The 22,898-nt window shown below is 33.6% G+C and overlaps 1 protein-coding gene across 4 annotated transcripts in view; it reads left to right on the forward strand.

Annotated features, from left to right (window-relative positions):
* LOC134541210 (protein virilizer) overlaps nucleotides 1-22,898 on the forward strand; it is a 142,652-nt gene that overhangs the window by 9,758 nt on the left and 109,996 nt on the right. For 3 of the 4 annotated variants that reach the window (XM_063384461.1, XM_063384469.1, XM_063384478.1), the window contains exons 3-4: nucleotides 11,936-12,071; nucleotides 16,585-16,773. In XM_063384461.1, the coding sequence (XP_063240531.1) occupies nucleotides 11,936-12,071; nucleotides 16,585-16,773 (325 nt within the window). Of the gene's footprint in view, nucleotides 1-11,935; nucleotides 12,076-16,584; nucleotides 16,774-22,898 lie in introns of those variants that run through there. The other variant, XM_063384488.1, reaches the window with a different exon arrangement.

The raw sequence follows: 22,898 nt of genomic DNA on the forward strand, positions 1-22,898 counted from the left end.
AATTTTAACTGTATATAATTTTACACATGTTGTTGAAAGATTATAAGTGTATTGATTTGACAGACTTAGCCTTATCCTTTGTGTGAAAAAAGAGGGCATCCATGTGCACGCCATTTGATTAAAAACTGATGTGAAAGTTACTATATATGAAAATTGATATTGTACATAAACTATTAGGCCTAAGTTGAAAATGACATTCATCTGCTCAAATAGGTGAGTTAAATTGAACTTTCTATGTAGGCCTATTTGGTTTAGCTGAATTTTTTATATTTCTAGTGCTATAAGTTTGTGTGTGGTTTTCTTGTGTACGATTTCGTTGTGAATTGATTTTGTCATTAATGGTGTAATAGGTAATTTGTTAATTACTGAAAATTACTGATTTTTTTTCAAATATATTACTGAAAGGTTTGGTGATAGGTTGGCACCTCTGTATATAGACTGGTTGGGCAGTAGGAAGCTTTCAGTTGTCTTTCAGATGGGTGGAGTGTATCGCTCCAATCTCTTGGGACAAACATATGTTTAAAAGCCACCCCCTTAGTCAAAATACAAAATAAGGACTCTTATCAAATGTTTATATGTCTGATACTGTTGGATGTACTAGCGGTAGTATATTTGACATTAGATAGACACTGGAACAGAAATGTATAAATGATTCACATGGAAAAGTGTGTTAAATGATTGGTATAATAAAAAATATCAGGCACATGATTGGTGTGAAACAAGCTGTGATAACCGGATAAGCGCTTTAATTTTGAAGTACATAACCACCTATCTCCTGTGTCATATTTGTCAAACAAAGGATTCAATGGTAGGTTTATAAAGATAAATGGTGTGACTTATTTATCGTTGAGTGTTATTCTACGCATTTATATTACATAATGAATATTTCCCGACACATTTTGGAACACATTAAGTAAATTAACCTTGCTATTATGGAGACTAATGCTTCAGAATACGCGATTTTGAATAACACGGAAACTTTTGGGAACACATTATTTGTGCTAAGTTAGGGATTGTTGTAAGTCCCAAAACAAATTGGAAATAATTTCAAAGTACCACGACAGCTGGTTTGATTTTTATTTAACATGATTTGTCCTTGTCCATGCTATTATTATTTGCAGAACCTTTACAGATCAAACTAGTGAATTTTTCTGTAATAAATACTAATTTAACAAAGGAAACAGAATACTTCACACTTCATGAGGGTAAATCACAAAAGGTACATAAATGCACAGTACTCATAACATCTAATATTGCCTGATATCCTAAAGTTATGCGAATACAAATTTATGGTTGTTTATGATACACCTGAAAACTAACTTGATGCTCATAAATTAGGTACGGCACCATTCAAGGGAGAATCCAAGTGGGGGTGGGGGAGGCAAAGGGTTTACAGTTCCCCCCTCCTTTTTTTCCTCTTTAAGAATTGGGAGAAAAAATAAAATGCAGAGCTGTAGTTACAGAAAATGAGTTAAGTAATCATCAAACACTATTGTTTAAAAAAATTGTTTTAATTAATTTTTTTGTTATTGTTTATTATTGAATGACACCATGGACCCTCTTCCCCACCAAATATGTTGAATTTCGAAAAATGCCTCCTCCCTCACATTATAAGCTGGATATGCCATTGACACCAGTGAAGGATTGAGTGAGAATTTTTACTGCTAGGTAAGATTTTCTTACGACATGAACATAACGCATAGCGTGCACAAACACCATTCATGGTGGTTCCAAGGGGAAATGTACCCCCAGTTTATTATTATACTATTTACTCATTGTGGAATTGATTGCATGAGGTAGCCAGTCTAGACTTAGCTTCTCAATAGTTTTTACAAACACAAATCATTAGCACAAAAATTTTATATGTGTTCGTTGTTATCAAATTAATTCCATTACAGTAATAGAAGTAGTACACTGTGGTGAAATTCCCTGTTGTACACTTTCTTGTTTTCTCTATTCTCTGGTATGAAGAAATCGATTCAATTATCTATATTTCATTTACAACTGTGGTAAGACCTTTTTCTCTTGCCCATTGCGAATAATCATACAAATTGCATGCACTGTGTCACCACGATTCCAAACTGCAAAATATCAACAACTAGCTGCCCGACCCAGCTTCGCACAGCTATACTAATGGAAAAAAATTAAGCCACATCTCCCATTTACAGTAATGGTAGATAAAAAAAATTCAGTGAAAATTTATTACAATGATGTATGTACCGAAGAGAAAATGAATAGCACCGATGGTTTCCCGACTCGTGCATGCAACGTACAACTGATGTACCCGTACTTCGCTACGACATTCTACAGGCAGATCACTCTTGCGCCGCTCATTATACATGCCCCTCCCTGTGGGTACGCCACTGCCGCGCGATGCCCATTGCCATGGAGACGCAGAAGGCATGAACAATGCAAAATCCTGTTCTCATGCAGACAAAGTACCCACTGTTGCCTGGTTTTAACCACCCATGGGATCTAATTTTCGGAAAATGTCATCCTGCGTAACATAAGGAACATTACTGTGAAGTTTCAAATCTGTAAAATATATATACTTGAAAAAAAAAAAGGGCAATTTTTGATATTTAAAGTACCCGCAAAATTTCAACTGTGATGAGGACTGCACTAACAATGAAATAGTCGTTGCCATAGAGACGAATGAAGCATCAACAAAGCAACAGCCATTGCCATGGTGATTTCCTACCAAAAACTGGAAATTTTGATATATTACGCCCCCGAAACTCCCCTTGCGATTGGATATCCACAGAATCTGTTCTTAGTGAGCGTCTACATCACAAGATGAGTAACTATGCTAAATTTCAAGTCAATCGGGTGTATAGTTTTAGAGATCTCGTGATGAGTGAGTCAGTGAGTGGTATTTCGTTTATATATATATAGATACAAGTCCTTGTCAGAATTGTAACGGGAGAAGAAAATTATTGATGTTACGAAAAATGAAAATTAATTAAAAATAATAAAAATAATTCTAGTAAAAGGGAAAAAAACTAATTAAACACAGAGAGAGGGAAAAAAAACCAATAGATTAGGTTTGCGATTTAAAGTGATAAAAAGTATTTAAATACTAATTGAACTCTTATGAGGGTTCTGATTGCTTCGTTGTTAATATCACACAGGTGTTTTTTACTTGTATGGGAAAATTAAGAATGATAAGGCATCTAGTGCGTGGCAACAATGTTAATAGGCAATAGGAAATAAACTTCTAGCGCCTGCGGCATTGTCAACACACATTTCATACGTGTACTGCATGTTGTATCTAACCCCCTCCAACGCATTTGATTCTAAATTGGACTTTTAGTAAGGATCCCTAATGTTATTGATAATATAATATAGCCTATAGCCTTCCTCGATAAATGTACTATCCAACACTGAAAGAATTTTTCAAATCGGACCAGTGGTTCCTGAGATTAGCGCGTTCAAACAAACAAACTAACTAACTCTTCAGCTTTATAATATTAGTATAGATGTGGCATCGCTGTACTTCTGCATTCCGGTGAGCACCGCAGCGAGCGAGCATTGTACTGTGCTCTGTTGGCGCTAATGACAACTATCCTTTAAACTTTTAGTATACGTACATGGACACTGTTTTCATTTATTCAGTGTGTCTATTGCTTTGATTTAAATTGTTGTCACACCAAAGTTAAGAGATGGCTTTATTCCTTAGGTAGGCTACACAATTATCCAAATTTATGCATCAAAACATCTTTAAAAAAAAATATTTTTATTAATTTTCATGTCACATGTTAAAAATTTTAATTTAAAATAAACTATCAAAGTAATTATAAGCTGAAATAGACAGGTCATGGTGAAATTACTGAAGATATTTTAAAAAATAAACACACTTGTTTAATTTCACAAAGATACCAGTTAATGCTGAAGGAACAAAATTTTTAACAATGTTTGATTTCAATAATTTTCATAAAATTTTGTAAATATTATATTGCATTCAACAATATTGAATAAAATAGTTAGGATTTTCCTATTCAAGGTGTGTGATTTGATATCTCTTTAACTTAAATCACTTTTTCTCAAAATTTGATAACGTAAAACATGCAAAACAGCAATAAAGGGTTAATTTTTTATGCTGAGGAGTTTGGTATCCTTACAGTGTAACATGTAACATTAGCAGCAGGTGCGAAATGGCTATAGAGCATTCCACTCTTAGATTGCAGTGTGTAAGTAAATGGGTGCTTTCTCTCTTTAGCAAACACAGATAGCTGTTAGATCTGTTCTTGTAATAAATTCATGTTTTTGGATGCCATCAAATAAATCTGAAGACAAAACTACTCCAGTTTAAGTTGTATAATTTTTTTAAATCCTAAAATGTGTTTCATCAAAAAGTTGATATGCAGCAAAGTTTTTTGCTGTTAAAGGTAGATGGAGGTCAAAATTGTGAAAGATGTTCACAATCAATGGAATTTTTTTTTTTTTAAGCAACTCCATCTCAATTGCTCCTGCGGTTTTAGTGTCCAGGGCTGTGAAGATGTCTCTTATCAGCGGTAGAACGCACTGTAATAGGCTCGCTCAGTAAAATTATATAAATAACAATTGTCATGAAGTTTCTTGTATGGTTTTTCTCCCCTTCTCAAAAGTCTTAAATTAGTGCAATTTTTGTCAAATCTTACTATGTTAAAACATTCCTCCTAATATTTTTTCACTTCACCTTCATCTGGTTCCTAAACTTTTCAATATTATTTTATGCTTTTATAAAGTTATCACTTATATAAAGCTAAAATTTTGTTATATCTTGCAAAATGTTGTAACATTGAAATATATAGCTGTCAAGACATGAATAGTCTGTTTTTTGTAATTTTGCTGCCAGTTTGAGTGGTTGTATTAGACTGGTCCATGTGTTTTTGATTATCTGTGTTTTCGGGTAAAAATGTTAAGCATACTTTCACAAGTATAGATAGGTATAGTACATAATAATTTCAGAGACACTAGAAGAAAAGAGGTTTTAGATGTAAATAATAGCAGTCAATATATTTTGGAAATAAATGTATTATTAGTCAATAGCTTCAGAGTTATTTTCCTTGTTGATGCTTGACTGAAAAAGTTACTTCTGAGAGTATGCTTCTCATGTTGCCATTACATCAGAGAAGTGATTTCACCAAACATTGTTTCTGCAGCTAAGCATTTACTATACCAAATATTGCAGCTGCATCTGAGAAGTTGTTCCGCTAAACATTGGTGCTACATCTAAGCAGTTTCTTCACCAAATATTGCTGCTGTATCTGAGAAGTTTCTTCAAAAAATATTGCTGCTGCATCTGAGAAGTTGCTTAAAAAAATATTACTACTGCATTTGCAAAGTCGCTCCAACATATGTTATTGCTGTGTGTGAGAAGTTTCGTCACTGAATATTGCTGCATTTTATAGAAGTTATACATAGGTGTTAGTGTGTGTGCTTGTGCAAGCATTTATTTTTCAAGACCAAATGTGTGATTCAAAATATGACTATGTACAGTTTGTCGTGGCATCCAACTCTACACTTCATTTCTTCATTTCTGAGCTATACCAAACAGTCTGAGAGAATTTTAGTGGCTTCAAGAGAAAATGTAAAGATAAAAACTTATGTAATCTGAGTGTTAACTTTGTAGCTGTGAAAAGTGAAATAATTGTAACACATTTCCTTGTGAAAGAGTAAAATTTTATCGTAATGGACATGAATAAGTTAGTAGAATATGTAAAATAACCTTGTTAATAAATTCCACTGATATTTCCATTTAAATAACAAAAACATGTGAGCTAGTCTTTCATTACGCACCGTGATGTGTAAACATCTAACCTCGGTAACAAGCAAATTCATGTGTTCTCATGGTGCAAATAAACTTATAATATGAAACAAAGTCTGACCCAAAATTTAATGTAGAAATTCTTAAAATAATTTAGAACATGATAAATATACGCAAATTGTGTTTTCAACTACGTTTCTTGGTGCGGACCACACGTAGTTGCCGCACCTGAGCAGAATTTGCTGCTGGAGCAGCTACATCAACGATCAAATCATTTGAGTTACAGAGCAATTGACTTTGGACCTGATTTTTGACAAAAACGTTTTTATTAAAATACTGCCCATCTTGTTAAAATTCATTAAACGGTTAAAGCTAAAAGGTTTCCCTTTGTCTCTATGAACTTTGGTTCGGATGGCAGCATCGTGGTTACACATTTTTATTCCATTCACTCCTACCAAGTGATGTATACTAAGAGCTAAGATGTTACACATCATAAACTGTAGTCCGTTACAACCAGGAGGTATTATTGTTTATTTAAAAGTGGTTAGTAGGCTGTCGTGGCCAAAATCACTGACTACTCCTATTTTATGCTATGCATTGTTTGTAAAAAAATACAAATTGTTGTCTTTTTTTTATGAATGCTAAAAAACTTCTGCAGTTAACATTGTGTTTTATGGCATAATGTTGTGCTTGTATTTTTTATTGTCTCTGAAGCTACCGGTTCAAAAACTTGATGTGACGTGGCAAGACCTACTGTTACAAAACATTTGTCAATAAATTTGATAAAAAACTTGACTTAATTTATTTCTGAACTAAAGTTTTGGTGTGCATAAGTAATGTGTGTGTGTATTTTTATATTTGTATATTACATATTTTTACGTTTTAGATGAGATGGGATCATTAAATTTGGGAACTCTTTTGTATAGTTTTAGTGAATGATTCACATATTTTGGTTTAAAATATTAAATTAAATTTCAATTGTAAAAATGTTAAATTTAATAATTTATCTATTCTAGTTTAATGCCAATTCTTGATAAAGCACTGTATTAATAATAATTACAAATAAACCTATGTACTAACAAGGAAATAGAAAAAAAAAATAATTTACTTGTGGCTTTTCTATGAATTCATCTATCATCTTAGGTGTTTTTTACATCCTACAAAGCAATGTATGTCATGACTTGAGGATTAAATCTAAATTGTTATGGTCATGTAAATCTGCACGTTGCATGGTTATCTATTCGGAACTGCTGATAAATATATTTAGTCTGTATTTATATGTATAAAGAAACAGCCTGCATAGTATATAAAATCTGAAACCACAGTATCGGTAGGTGAATGACCAAAAATTAGGTACGTTAAATAAAATGTAGAGATCCAAGGGCACATTCAGGGTGGCCAGTGGGGCAAGTGGAAAAAAATAAAACATGTTGGTTGTTGGTATTTCGAGACTTCAAAAGAAACTAATTACGGAATAGAGACACTGTCATCTGCCACGTTTGTTCTTGTCATTGTTTATGACTGTATGTCACAATGGACCCTACTCTGTGAAAGAGGCTTGATTCTGAAAAATACTCCTTGTTTGGATTATATTTTTAGTTGAATATGGGTGCTACACTGTCTACATACCTGCCTTTTAAATGAAACACTACGTCTGTTTTCTGCTGCTCGTATTTTTTTTCATTTCTGAGTATGTTTATGTGTCTTTTGAAGCTTTTTCATGAGTAAAAATAAAGAATTACCAGTTAAATATAGTGCTATAAAGTTTTTAAAAATTTACTGATTATAAATACAAAGTCATGGATTCATAATGTGTTTAGGTTTTATTTTCGAGGACATGTCTTTAAATGTTTCAAGTATGTTGTTAGTTTGGTTGTTAAACATGTGTGGTTAAGTTTCCACTGAGCAGACATTTATTTTACTATCTTTTTGGGAGTTACTCTGTTGCTGAAGTAACTGTGCTGAGGAACGTTGCTTGAAAACAAAGATATTGTAGTTTTTCTGAGTGCACAAACAGGCAAGCAAAGTCATCGCCTGGTTCTTTCATGTGCTTTGCAGGCAGGGAAGTGTTGCTTTGAGTTGTGCGTGGTTTTCTGACTGACATACTTGTGCATGTTGCAGTCTGAGAACTGAAGTCGACATTTGTCTCGAGTCCAAAGATGCTGTATTTTGGGTCACGCCACTTCCTCTTCCAGCTACAGCTCGCTTCAACGGCACTTGACCGCCCACCGGCACTACTGCCACGGAATGACCGTGCTCTCTCGATGGTGTCGTCACCCTTGATGCTCGACTGTCTGCATGGAAGAAGGCACAAGATGGTGCAGGGGAGCAAGCGCTAGGCATCTTCTCGATCTACCCACCGAGTGCAGTGTGAACTGAAGTGTACAGGGACCTTAGCATTGGTTCTCGGTGTAAAGCGTTGTGTATAAACTTTGTAAGAAAAGTGAGTGCGCTAATATCAGTTTTGATTCGCAAGTTTTTGAGTTTGCAGTAGCATCCACAATTTTTAAACATTTGAGGTGTGTGTGCGTGTCAGTGTTTTATATTATTTTTTATTAATACTGCTTTCAGTGGTATAAGTAGAGCTTTACAGTGAAAAAGTGCAGTGCAGTATGTGTTTATAAAATATTTTCATCTTTTAAATTCAAGTTTGTATAGAGTAAGTACAATGTGAACTGTTTTTGTATAAGATGTAGTGTCATTTTATAAAAAAAAAAATTAAAAATTTTTGGCATTTTTTTAAAAAAAAAAATCTTAAATGTATGATACACATATAAAATAAATGACATTTTTAGCATTACTAAACATTAATTTATGTTACAATTGGTAAACAATAATCTTCCAGTAGGTATGAAATGTTTTTATTGAGGTGTAACTTAACAGTTTAACCTAGTTCTATAGTGTCTTAGTGCTATAGTGTCTATCATATGTAGATATTTGTGATATATTTTTTTTCAACTGTATAGTAAAGGCAGAATTTTCATTAAAACTATATTTACACTTGCTACAAGTTTTAATTTTGCAATTAGATAGAATATCTTAAATCATTTCAGTGAATAAAAAATACATATGTGGATTTTAATTGGATATTTAACTCAACCAATTTTATAAACATTTATAGCAAATCAATGATGGTGTGGCTGTATATCTGTGATTTCATAATCAAAAAAATTAGTAGAAAGTATTATTTGTTTATTACAATGTGTGTAGTATCTATAAAAGTTTTAAAATGCTGTTAATTATGAGGATAGTTCCTGCGTTTCAGTGATGTGTGTGTGTGTGTGTGAGTGTGTGTGTGTGTATTATTTGATTTGGGTATTTGGTAATGTTCAAAATAATGACGTATAATTTATGTTTGAACTGTGTAGGCATGATAAATACTGCAGCATGTTTAGGTGATAAATATATATATTTTGAGATTTTTAAGATTTATTTTTACCTTGATTTAGTTTTCTTAAAGTTTAAAGTTCATAATTTGAGTCGGGTCTATTAGTTTAATTGTCTTAAATATGCTCTCAAAGTTTTTTTTTTTTTTTCCATTCTACACAATTTTGTGTTTAGAATAAAATAAACAAGAAATATTTTATAAAAATATATAGAATCTTTTTTTTAATAGTATCTTTGGAAGTAAATTAAATAAATTGGCAAGCAGCTGAGTGTTAAAGTATTTACTGTGGTATTCTGGCATATAAGACGAGGTCAGCTACACCATATTCAAACTCTGTGCAATAGCAGCTCAAGTACCACTGGCTGTCCACTTCAATCAACAATTACATGGTGGTCACTTAAGACTACTTGTCATGCAAGATGAGTAGCAACTTCAAGCTCTTCAAACTGGCATAAAATTCTTGTATTAAATGCTGGAAAATATGTTATGTTTCATTAATGTTAGTATAAATATTAGTAAAGCAGGGAAGGCAGTAAAAATTTTTAATCTACTAAGTTTTGTCCTATATTCAGAGCTCAAGTGTCACAAAGGTATGTCTTCAAATGGAGTAGATTCTGTAACTTAACATTTCCATGTAAAATGCTTTTATTAGCTTGCATTTTGTTACAGGGTTCATGTGCCTCCTTAATATCCTTGTCCTTAATTCATCTTCAATTGAATAAGGGCACTTAAAAGTCCTTAAATTTTACTAAAAATCCTTTAAAAAACTCGCTAACACAGACTGATTGTAAGTAAAGGATAAATTCAGACATTTTAATGTTCTTTTGTTTCCGACTTGGCAGCAAGTGAATTTCCAGCCAAGTGATTAGAAGTTATACTATGTAAAAAATGTTTTGAACTCGTTTTTCTTTTTTTGTGTCTCACCTTTAAACTAAAAATTAGTATTTTTACTGCCTTACTTTGAACTTATAAAAGTAAATGTAATTAGTGATCAAATTAAATGTTAGGGTTGCTGATTACAGAGATAATTCTGGACATTAAAGGCTCATCTGTAATAATTGAACTAAGCAACAAAATTATTTGTTTGTGCATGGACTTTAAAACATTGTTGTTTTTTCTTGAGGGATTTGGTGATACACAAATAGTTTTCTACCTGTTGATAGTGGTGAAGGCAGTGAAGTAAAGGTGTCCTTAAAAACTCCTTAATTTTTCATACCTCAAGAGGGTACAAACCATTTGTTACTGTGAGACTTATTATTACATGTTTTGGTGCTATTTTGGTTTAACCACAATCCACCTTGCCCCTGGTTTTAATGTTCGTTGATCGGAATTTGTCACTCATCAATTAACCTAGAGTTAGAAAAAGTTACACTAGTGCTAGTTTACCAGATAGCTTGTAATAATTGCAGTTTGTAACGTAAACCTAGATGCTCTAGATTATTAACAAAGCCTAAATGTGCTAAGATTCCTGCCATTGTAAATTGTACTTGAGTCACTGGAGTGGAGTATCAACACTTCTATATTACCAGTTACAAGTTAATTGGCCAGGCCTCTTGAATTCCTCGTAGATGCGCTGGGTTCAATTCCTGAAAGGCTCAAACTTAATTATTTCACAAGCGGAAAACTTTGTGGCGGTTGCCTTGAATTGGTGGTATTTCTCAGAGTACTCCCATGTTTCCCATCAAAATGCTTTGGGTCACCTTTCCATTAACATACCACCACCCCTTAACCAACTATAATGAATAGAAATCAACCAGTAGTAACCATAATTCAAACATATTTTTTTTGTGGGTACTTAATTTAGACAAGTTTACTGTAGTGCAATTTCTGATAATGGTGTTTGTCATTCGCTTATTATTATGACTGTTGATTATCCTGATTCGCTTCATTTAATCATCACAGATTGCAGTTAATATTGTTACTCTTTGTAACAATATTTCTCTTGGTGTAACTACTAATTGGGGGGGGGGGGGGGGCAGCTTGTGAAAGCTGGACAGACTGGTTTTAATAGTTGTTTTACATTGGGTCTGTAGTGCATGTCAGCACCACCTAAATTAATAATCGTGCAGAGTTTAGTTTTGAAACATAATCCATGTTGTATCAAGCTCTTTTTGATGGTTCTTTCGTGACAGCAAAGTTGTACCTATTATCCTGAACCCATGCTGTTTAATATTTCCTTACAAAAATGTTTCTTGTAAAATTACAAATGATATTGTATCTTTCTTAATCATAGTCCAGATGCCTTCTAGTGTTTTCAACATTCTGAATTTTATATCCTTTGTGGTGGAGAGAAGTTTTTTCTCTAGAAACTTCTCCCATTTATTTTGTGTTCAATTTTTAGCTTGTGTATCTACATGTGAAATATAACCTAATAACATAAGTGAACTTGCAGAACTCCATCAAGAAATATATTTTACATTTCGAAATAATCTAGAATTTTGTACGTTCATAATATTGATAAACTGGCATCATAAATGTGCATTTGTGTGTATTCAAACTGAAATCATTTAATGTGCATTTTTTCATAGAATAACATTAATAAATATTGATAAAATAGTTCATGGATTGATCCTACCCATTCTAATTACAGTAGAACCATGTCATAACATTCTCCAGTTTATTGAATTATTTTCACATGATTTCTGAAACTGATTTCTCTTCGGATCTTTTCCTGACGTAACATTTGTATCCACAAAGGTATTGAAAGATGTTATGGCAGGGTACCACTATATTTCATTCAATTGAAATTAAGTTGTTTCACTGCACAATTTGTAGTAAGCATGATGCTTTGTTTGCAGGGCTACAAACCCATCACAGTTCGAAATAGAGTTCTTTGTGAATAACCTGAACAAGCCAGGTGCGTCCACGTTTGAGAGCTTGGGAGGCCTTGAATACAAACAAAATGTCAACATTCAGTTGGAATGTGAACGAAGAGTGAGTACGTTTTGGAAATAAATTCTCATTTAGCATAAATGTTATAACTAGAGGCAAGAATTTATAGTGTTATAAAAAGCAAATATTGTCATTAGTGCATTTTGTCTTTATTGTCATTAAAAGCTAAAACATGTGGCTTGTATGGTTGGGGGGGAGGGGGGGGCTGTAGATACCATCCATCCCCCTCTAGCCCTGAGGAATTAAAAAAGTAATAATCTCTCCCATAGACAAAAGGATAGAATTTTGAAAGCAAACAGAAAATTTTGGCTCCTAGTGATGTACATTTCAAGCACAATAACGTTCACTGCTTCAACAATTTGTGGTAAGGCAATTAAAATGTGTACATTTAATATAAATACAAAACATATTGATGAGAGTAAATTAAACAAAAAATTGCAACTAAAACATTCAAAATTCTTCTGTAAGTAAAAGTTAAAAATATGACAAATGTGTAGCTAAAAAAAGTATACAGTAGAGCACCCCTCAACCGTAATTCCCACAAACGGAACTCCCGATAATCCAGAACTAATTTTCCAAAAAAATTAAATTACTGTATTTACTCGCATAATCGTCACAGCAATTTTACCAAATTTTATATTAAAAAAAAGGTGAGGTGCAACCATTATGTGAGGGAAAATTTAAAAAAAAATTTTTTTAGTAAATCGCTTGAAAATGCTAAATTAAAGAAGTTAATATCTAGGTACGTGGTACCTATACGTAATATTTATTTACAATAAGCGCAAGATAAACAAAACAAATTTTGGTTACAAAAAGTTGGGCAAAATAAAAATATAGTATAAACACCAAATTGCAAAAAAATCAATAAACAAAATACATGTATAAAACACATTCAGTCTGAACACTCACCAAGTTTATCTATTCATTGTCTGAACTAGATTCTGATGCATCAGATTCATTTGCTGGGACGTCAACGTCATCTTAGTTGCCGCTGTCGTCACGTGTTATTCAAATTGTCTTTTTGTTTTCGCCAGTCACGAAGAAGTTTTTCACTTACTGAAAAGTCTCTTTCCGCTGCCCGATTTCCGTGCTCTTCTTCAAATGCGATTACGCTCAACTTGAAAGCGGCAATATACGAATTGTATTTACCCATATTTTCACTAAATGAACTTTCTCAAACTCTGCAATTACCGGTACTTTCCACTCCAATGCAAACGAGATAAAACAATGGCATCACAGCATCTCATCTTCCACACACACTCCTTCCTCCCACACGGCCAATTAGGACATGCCGCTCAAGGTTGGACCAATGATAAGCGCCACACGCCACGTGAAAGCAGGCTATTCCATTATGTTTACGGCTGTTCCAATCGCGCCACACGCCACATGAAAGCAGGCTGTTCCATTCGCGCCTCGCGCCTCAGTCGCCATCAATATATTAGGGTGCGACGATTATGGGGAGAATCTTAAATACCAAATTCATTACCTCAAACAATAGGTGCGACGATTATGCGATGGTGACGATTATTCGAGTAAATACGGTATTACAAAACATCTCCAAAACATTTCCGCACTGGAACGAGGAGTTTTTGCTTTTGCCTGACTGTACATGTCTTGTATGCGCACCCGCACACGTCTGTCAGAGAGCTATTTATAGCCTGTCTTTCCCGTGCATTGCGTAAATACACCGCTGGTTTTCGCGTCGGACGTGAATTACTTTGAAGATGTTTATGCTATATGTAGTTTTATTGTTTCACTATGTCAAGTAAATGGAAAATTCCGGCCGGCCCAAGAGTATGTGCACCGACTCCCACTACACACGCTGACACGTGATAGCGAGTAACATTTACTTCCAACGTGTGATGCTTTCAGTTTGTAGACAATAATTTAGTGTACAAATATGTATTATGTACATATTTATATGTTAATATATGGTTAAACAGTCTACATTTACCTGAATTTCTCCATCTCTGTGTTTTTAAACGAGATGCTTGGAGTGTTATACTTGTGTATGTGAAATGTAAACTGTGCATGGCAGTGACTATACACTCTTCCAGGAAGTGTGAATCACTAGCACGTCAACACAGAGGTAACACAATACTGCAGCTGTATGCCTACTACCTCCCCCGAACCCTCTTCATCATCCTCTTCCATCACGCACGCACCCACCCACAGAGATAAGAAACACCCACTTGCCAGCTTGCTAGAATGAAGGTAATTCAACCAGCCCGGAGTTTTACGACCTGGCACGTTTTGAAAACAGTATGTATGTAGATCAACATATTTTTTATTGTATGTTTTTATAATTGTGGAAAATATTTACAGTACAACTTTGGCTATACATATAAGTTAATATGTGCAGCATGTAATGGCTTTTTTCTTTGCCTCCCTACCGCAACTCCCCTTACCCGGAATTTTCCCATAACCGGAATAGACCTCCCCCCAATGATTCCGGTTGAGGGGTGCTCTACTGTACTGCAGTGTCTGGATATTAGTGCATTAATATAAAATTACTCTAATATCAAAACAAGATATGGTGGTGTTGGCATGAGTGAACATACATGAATTTATAAACACTAGGAAGTTTTTTTTTCTTTTGTGGCCAATAAATTTAACTTTTTGTCACTGCCTTATTATTTCAATATTGTCAATATGAATAAAAAAAACAATATGCAGTGTTAAAAATCCAAAACACTATACTTATATGTTTCCTTTTGTTGTATCACTGTAGGCCTTTAGCTATGTTTGTAGGATATCAGCTATGAACTGCTTTTATATACTTCAGAGGGAAACATACGTAAAAATTAATAAAATTAGTAATAAAATTTTAGGTTTATAAATGAAAGTCTAAACAAAAGGTTGATGAAATTAATTATATTTTTATTAAACAAAATGAGAATATTCAGGTTAATTTCACTGCATTTTGTGTTCTGCTATATATTGACTTCAATTTCCAGTTTGGTTTATCGCTGTTCACCGTACAATCTTGTCTCTATTTATAACACAATTCTAGTTATATGTCTATAATCTAACTGAAACATTGTGTGCTGTATACTTTACCAATTTTTTACCAGCAAGGAACATATTCAGAATTAAATTTTAGGTAGAGGGTGGGGGAATAGAACCACTTGTAAATACTTTCTTTTCACTGTTGGGGAATGATAGATTGTTTTATTATTTGTTTAAAAGGGAAGAGGGGATATTTTCCCCCTGTGTACGCTCCTGCTGCAGCACAAATAATTTTCCTGCAGGACAGTGGAATAAAATGCCTGATAATTTGAGAAATCTTGTCCTCATGAGTAACAACTTGCCAGTCCTATCAAATGAGTAAAAAGAAGTGTTTAGTACTCTCTGGGATCTTATTTTGTACTTTTAAAAATATATTATATAATAAACTAACTGAATTTGTATATGTAGGTTATGAAAAGTGGTGGGTCGAATCCCAATTTTCTCGAATCCGGGTGTCAAGGGTAAAAAAAAAGTAGGTGTACAATAAATTAAAATAAATTAACTATGGTGTTGAACTATTCTAGTACTACCTGTTAAATGGTTGTTTTACAAACTAAGTTTCCAATATCAATACTTGTAATTTTATTTATATAATTATATATTTAAAGTATAATATCTTCAGAAATGGTAACAGGGTAGGTATGAAGAAAAAAATTGTCCTGGTAAACTTCAGAGGTTATCAGTGTTGAATTTTTTATTTCACTCAATTACTTATAATACATTGTTAATATTAATCTTTTTGATTCTATGCCAAACTTTAGTCCCTGGTTCATTTTGAAAGTTTTTTAACTGAGATTGAATATACCTATTATGAGTTTGGGCTGATAATAATTTAATATGTTCATTTTCTTGCAATACGTTTTATTGTGTTCTGTTTGTTTTTTTTTTTTTTTGGGGGGGGGGGGGGTGGAAAGTTTGGTTTCTCACAACTAAACTTTTATATCTGTTTCTACAGTTTTGAAACCTGTGGAAAGTACGGGGGATTTAAAAAAATTTAATCTGAAATAGTGTAAGCTAGTAATTTGGTTTCTACTGCCATTTCAGTTTTTAAAAAAGTTGAATATTTTGTATTTTTTATGTGTTGCGTGTTTGGTGAAAGAAGTAACTTTTTTTTTTTTCACAATGGCTGAATTTTTATCCCTCCCTCAAACTTATCCTCTCTTCCAATGAAACCAACACATACGACAATTTTTATTCTGATAGTTTTTAGCAACTGTTAATTGTGTGATTTAATACATTCTGTTGTTTACAAACTAATTTCATCTTTAAATATGTTTTAAATGAAAGTGCACTATTTTTGTTTGTGTATATTACAATGAAATCTCATTGCAACGTACATAAGAAAAACTCTCTCATTGTTGTAACTTAATGGTGAAAGTATTTTATATTTAATTGTTAAAAAATTAATTACCTCCTGAAGGAATGTGATAGTAGACATTTTGTGAGATAATTTGTGATGATACTTTGTGATGAGATTTCACTGTAATGTATGTGTATACAGCACAGTTCATAGCTACGGTTAAAAGTAACTTGTGTATGCTGACAGATCCTCACGGATGGGCTGGTGTTGCGCGGTTGGTACACCACCATCACACTGGCTGTGTACGGTCTCATGACGAAGGCACTGCAGGAGCAGGCGTCCCCACAGGTGCCCTTGCCAAACACCGCTGCATGTACCGCTGACTCCGTCACCGCCACCGCAATCACTCCAGAGTGGGTGCAGCAACATGTGCAGGTGTGTTACCGTGCGAGGAGTCTACTTACCTGGGCGCACATGGTGTGCAGAGCTTGAGAAAAATACATCTGCTCAAGATATCCAAGTAGTGACTGTTTGCGAAAACCATTTAAGAATACGCTGAGGGTGGATGAGTAGTTTTTTCCGTATTTTCCGTTCACATTCTTGAAAGCACTCAAGGGATTTGCATGACACCTTTATCTCCATTTTTCAGCCATATGATGTTATGGTTACCACTCAAATATCATAGTTGCTCTGTGCACGGCGAGAGTTTACAGCTGTTTGCTTAGAGATGATACGATGCTATGAGCACCAATAAGCATCACACTTACCATCCCGTCTCATTAGCACACCCATGACTAGTTGGGCCCCATTAAGCTAGTTCTTTACAAAAAAATAATTCCTCCCATTTTATAATTTTATTTTATTTTTGGCTTCCCTTTCTATTTTGAATTGTTTATCAACATTTCCAGAAACATTGGTTGTAAATAATATATTCTAAGCTTTTGTACTTTGTTACATTCAGATGTGACAGGCTACAGCAGAGAAGAAACAGTCTATTTAATTATTAATTCAAATTGTAGATTTAAACTGGGAACTAGTTGTGGACATTCATGACCAGATGAAACTTTCCTGCTATCTGCAGTCACCCTTGTGGAGTGTTTATTTTATATAATTAATGGCAGACCATAAGAATCTTAAAAAATTTGGGCAAACATCATGTGATACAAATATATAGGTATTCAGACAGTGATATAAAGATATTAATGCCATATTGTCATGTCAATACATAATTTTAATTAATAAATTCAAATATATATATATACACACACACACACACACATACACTAACTAGTGTTTTGTCAGTTCTACTTGTTTCTCGGTTCGGTTCCCGGTTCGCAGTTTTAGGTCAACCTCCACACAATTTCAAGTCACACCAAAGATACAGTCTGCCCTAATAAATGTTATGTTTGTTTAACATGACTCATCAGCACCCCACTTAACCATAATTTGACCACAAACAAGCCGCATAGCCCCAAGTAGCACAGTTGTTTCTCGTGTCACTAGATGCCATTATATAAAAATAATTAATCTTACTCGTACTGTACTTACAACAAAGTATTTTCAGAGAAGCTAATTTCAATACTTATTAAATAAATATTTAACATAAGCAAGTAGATATTTATATCCATGAAATAATGAAAGGATCCCTTGTACTGCCAAACCTAACTCCTCAGAATAATGGAATTATAATTGGGTTGTCTCGTTTGACTTGATAATATGTGGCTAGGAATACATTTTGTTAACTGGGGTGGGGTTGCTGAGGCTGTCAGGCATGTCGGAAGATCATATAAAGGAAAAAATATTCTATTGGAGAAGGGGGTGGGAGTTATGAAATAACTTCGCTAGTCAGCGCTGGAGGAATGAGAGAGATGTTTAGAGTGAGGGCAAGTGGAAAGAACAGAGGAAGTTTATGTTTTGAATGCTTAATCACATGGGGTCTTCCAAGATATTATCTTTTTTCTTCCTGCTTGAAGGCAGCTTGTCCTGTACACCAGTGACGGGAGATCATTTTGATACACTTTAAATATGTATTTTTGGTACTCTGATAGGTTTAATTACAATAAAACACAATTACCAAGTAAAATATACAATTTTTCAAATGCTAGTTCTCTGGAACGGAAATAAATATATAATCTCTACATTACACTGCCGTTCTAGTGCTACGGTAATAATCTGCCGTTACATACCATTTTTTTGGGTATAGCATACAATAGTTTGTTACATTGAATCGCTTATAATGTACCGTATTATGTGATTCAGTATACTATAGTATATGGTTCAGCATACCATTATTGTGTGCTCGTGCCTACTTGATTTATGATTAAAGATGTCCCCTTTACTCTTCACCTGAGCTAAAGGTGACAACTTCTGCACCCGGCCAGAGTTTGTGTCTGTTTTGCGCAACATAAATACAAATTTTTATTAAACTTCAACTTATGCAAAATATCTTGACATATTGAAACCCTCCATTAAGAGTACAGGCAAAACTACAAAGGACAAACAGTTCATAATTAATTAGTATTGTTTCAATAAAAAAATAATAAAGGTAGGTTTTGAAGTAGCAGTTGAAACTAAATATGTAAAGGACTTTTTTGCAACTTTATTTTGAACTAAATTTGTTTCCAAACAAACTCGTATCCTCATTTAATTACCATTTTCAAACATCTCAAAAAAAAGGTCATAAATCAGGAATCTCTATAACTGTTATTGCAAATTAAAATTTATAGCCTTAAAATAACTTATATAATATATATTCCTATAAATTCCTATAAATTCTAGTGACTTCCTACAATTTCAGGTATCATCTTAAAAAATAAAATAAAAAATAAAAATAATATACAATTATCATGTATATAGGTAAAGAACGGTTATGATTTAAATTTACCAAAAATAAAGCTGGTAGCTCCCGTATATTCTATGGCAAGATGTCTTTTCACAAACTGCATGTAAAAAAATAATCCAAAGAAATAACTTAAATATATTGGACTAAAATTGGTTACAGTCCTTTGCCTGGGCAATATGCCCTGTTTTATCGCATAATCGTCGCACCAATATTGCAGGGCGTCAAAATTTGGATATAAAAAACCTCTCGTGTAAACATCACATGATGTTTTTGATTCTGCTATTAGAATCCAAATGCTTTGTGTAGGTATTTTTTCCGTATAAAACAATGTATTTTAAAGTAGAAATCTAATATTTATTTGGACATTTCCTCTTACTTAATTAATTAATGGAGATACAAAGTGGTCTGATATGTAAATTTTATTTTTAAAGATGTTTTTAAACATTATAATATTTATCTGTTTGAATGCATCGCCGTGGTGTACCGCTTATAAAAAATGTAGCCAGCGCTAGTTGGCATCATTCATGTTTGGTTATGTTGCTTCCCGTATAGAGCGTGCACACGTAGTCGAATATCAATATTGATATCTCACCGATTACATGGAACGTGCGCTCTCTGTCGAGTGCTGAGTTAACTACATTTGATGGCCCACATTTTTTTGTGGTAAGTGTGTACTACGATGATAGTTATGCGTTAGTTCAGGCTTGCATTTGGGTTACAGATTTGGTTTTTCTATTTAAAGTTGAAGAATGATTTTTGTTGCATGACATTAATTTAAATTGTTTTGCGTGCTTTTGTACACTCTACTTTTTTTAAAAAAATGTTTTTTCCATGAATGAATGGGTTTTTGTTTTTATAAATAACTTTACCTGACAAAAAAAATTTTTCCCATAAAATCTAACCCCTACTTTTCGAATTTGATTTTAGTATAAAATGTGCTATGATTATGCAATAAAACACGGTATTAACGTATTTTATGTGTACTACCAAGCAATCTAAAAGGGCGTGACATGGCCAACATCACACTTTAACTTAGCAGATCCAATGTAAATGTAATCCTTATATCTTGAATTAAATGTCTTTACGATAGGCAGCAAAACTATTTACGTGTGAGCGGGTACCAAAAATCAGTCACCGTGTATAAAGGTAATTCGGGACACAAAATTCAACACTACAGTTTCACTAGTTTATCCGTCTCATACACACCAACCGACACCAGGATCCTGTGAGATGTAAATAATGAATGTTTGTGGCCATTTACTTGTAAGTCTTCGTTCCGCCTCTTACTTGAGCACGTATACAGCATTCTTCCTCTTACATGCTCCATCGTAAGGCTGATTAACGTTACGTATTACACGTATAGCTGTGCAATACTCCCACTGTGTCGGTGTAGTAGTTTTCAGTCCCTTGATGCACCACAGGTCGTATTTCACATGTAAAGATTATGCGTCTCGGTGTAAAGTAGCATCAACTTATTTGCAGTTAAAGTACCAAAATTATACGTCCCAGTGCCTGACACAACATATGAAATGTGCTGCGTGCGCCAATGTCATCCGTTTCTCTGTCATGCCACGACTGCACAGGCGGTAAAATATGCATACGTCATGCCCTCAGCTAAAATTCTTGCCTCAAATCTCTCACTCACTAAAGGCTAATATTTTAAGTTCATTTAAAATACATCCAGCCATATTAAGACTTAAATATTAAAAAAATAACTTAAAAATTATTTCCAATCATTAGAGATGGTGATTTATAGCATTTAAAATAATAACATTTATTATTTTGTAGCATTTTTAAAAACAATATTTAGCCAATTCTCTCATTTTACATTACCGAAGATAAATATTTGTGGTCAAACTGTCGAAACAAAATTGTAGCTCGGATAGTGTTAATTTCCCCCGCCACGAGGCCTGAACCCTCCCTGAGAATACTACGCCACCCGCATCACGGTGGTGATATCCGGGGCTACGACAAGTGTCGCCCAACTTGTGTGGCCAATTTCTTAAGAAATTAATGCTGAACATTTTCACGAACACATATTAATTATTAACAACCACAGAAATAAAGATCTAGCACAACTACAAAGATAGCCTATCTTAGCAGGTTTCCAAACAACTTTTTAGCACTTATGAGTGCAATAAATTGAATACTTAAAATTATAATAAATATTTTTTAGCCGTGTTCATGGCCATAGTTGATGTAGAGTGCACAAATAATGTTATTGAAACTCGTTTTTTATTTTATTTTATTTTTTTTTTTCCCCCTCCAATTTTTGCCTTCTTTAGGTTTTCGACCATGCCAGAAACCGTTGCTTGCCATTTTACCGACTTTTTTTCTTCATCCGATTTCTCGGTGAATCTTTTTTGCAGCCTGATGTCCCTCAGATTTAATGTGTTTTTCAAGTACATCTTTTTTTTTCACTCCAGACGGCGATTACATAAATTGCGCATTAAAATATTCGTATCACTTTTGTAGAACTGTTCACTTTTGTATTAATTTATGCGATCGCGAATGGAAGTACGTTTTGTCCCATTTTTACCACGAGAAATAACAGTATACAACACATTCACGAGTATGCACGTATTTGTAAACATACCACCTTCCACAGACTACACAAGAACGCGGCTTTCACATGAAATACCGCCAGAAAATGGGAATTGTTAGCGCGGCGAAGCAGAGATGTCGCAATATGACGGCCTAAAAACTTGTACTCTGCAAGATGACGGACACTCTTCCAGCTAGTTGTTCTTTGCTTTGTTTACAATCGCGAGGCACGGATGGCCATTTTTCATTCAATATTTACGAACAATTATAGTGTTGTGAATGACGTGACAATAAGATACTTGTGCTGAATACGCCATAAAATGATGGTTTCTTTTGATACTGAACTGAAACGAAATACAATCTGTAAATAAATTGTGTAGAGTGAAGACGAATCTACGTTTTTTTACCTTGATTTCGCATTTATCTTGGAATAGTATAGGTTTTGCATTTTATAGCGGAAAAAATATAATTTAGCATATTTTCGCATCTTTCGCGAAAACGAAAAATCACCATCCCTACCAATCATTTATTCTTACACTTTATTCATATATTTGAAAGAACTGTAACCTTCTGGAAGCGCCTGCACTAACGGCCAGCAGGAATTTAAAAATAGAGTAAAAAACAAGACATAAAAGTTATTTTTTAAAAAATAACCTAACATCTTAAACATAATAAGCAATCAAATTAATTAATTTTAATAATACAAACATTTTATATGACTCCGCCAAGGAAAGAAAATGTGGTGTAAATGCCGCAAAGATAAAATAAATATCTAAAAATTTGTGAATAGATAAAAAAAATAGGGTTTTAAAACCATTTACAAATAAGTTTGTGAGTAGATCCAAAGTTAAAACAAATTGAAAATCATATTTAACTTTCATAAAAAAAATTTCCTACAGTTTAAGTGTCTTTGGTGATTTTTCGCAAATTCATGAGTCGTGATATTACCAAGTCTCTAATGATATGTGATGTAAAGTTGCAAACTTTGAATGTAATACATACAGTTAATTAGTATTAGGCAACTTTGAATCAATGTAGTTAATTTTTTTTATAATTTTCTAAAGTATATTGAGCTTGTGTTATTTTTCTATATGTCTACTTTTAGTTGAAATGATCATCCCTGTCTTCTAGTGAAAAGAGGGACAAAAAAAGTCTGGGATTTGGGCACAAAGAA

The sequence above is a fragment of the Bacillus rossius genome, chromosome 1 (assembly GCF_032445375.1).
Source record: "Bacillus rossius redtenbacheri isolate Brsri chromosome 1, Brsri_v3, whole genome shotgun sequence".
Taxonomy (NCBI): domain Eukaryota; kingdom Metazoa; phylum Arthropoda; class Insecta; order Phasmatodea; family Bacillidae; genus Bacillus; species Bacillus rossius.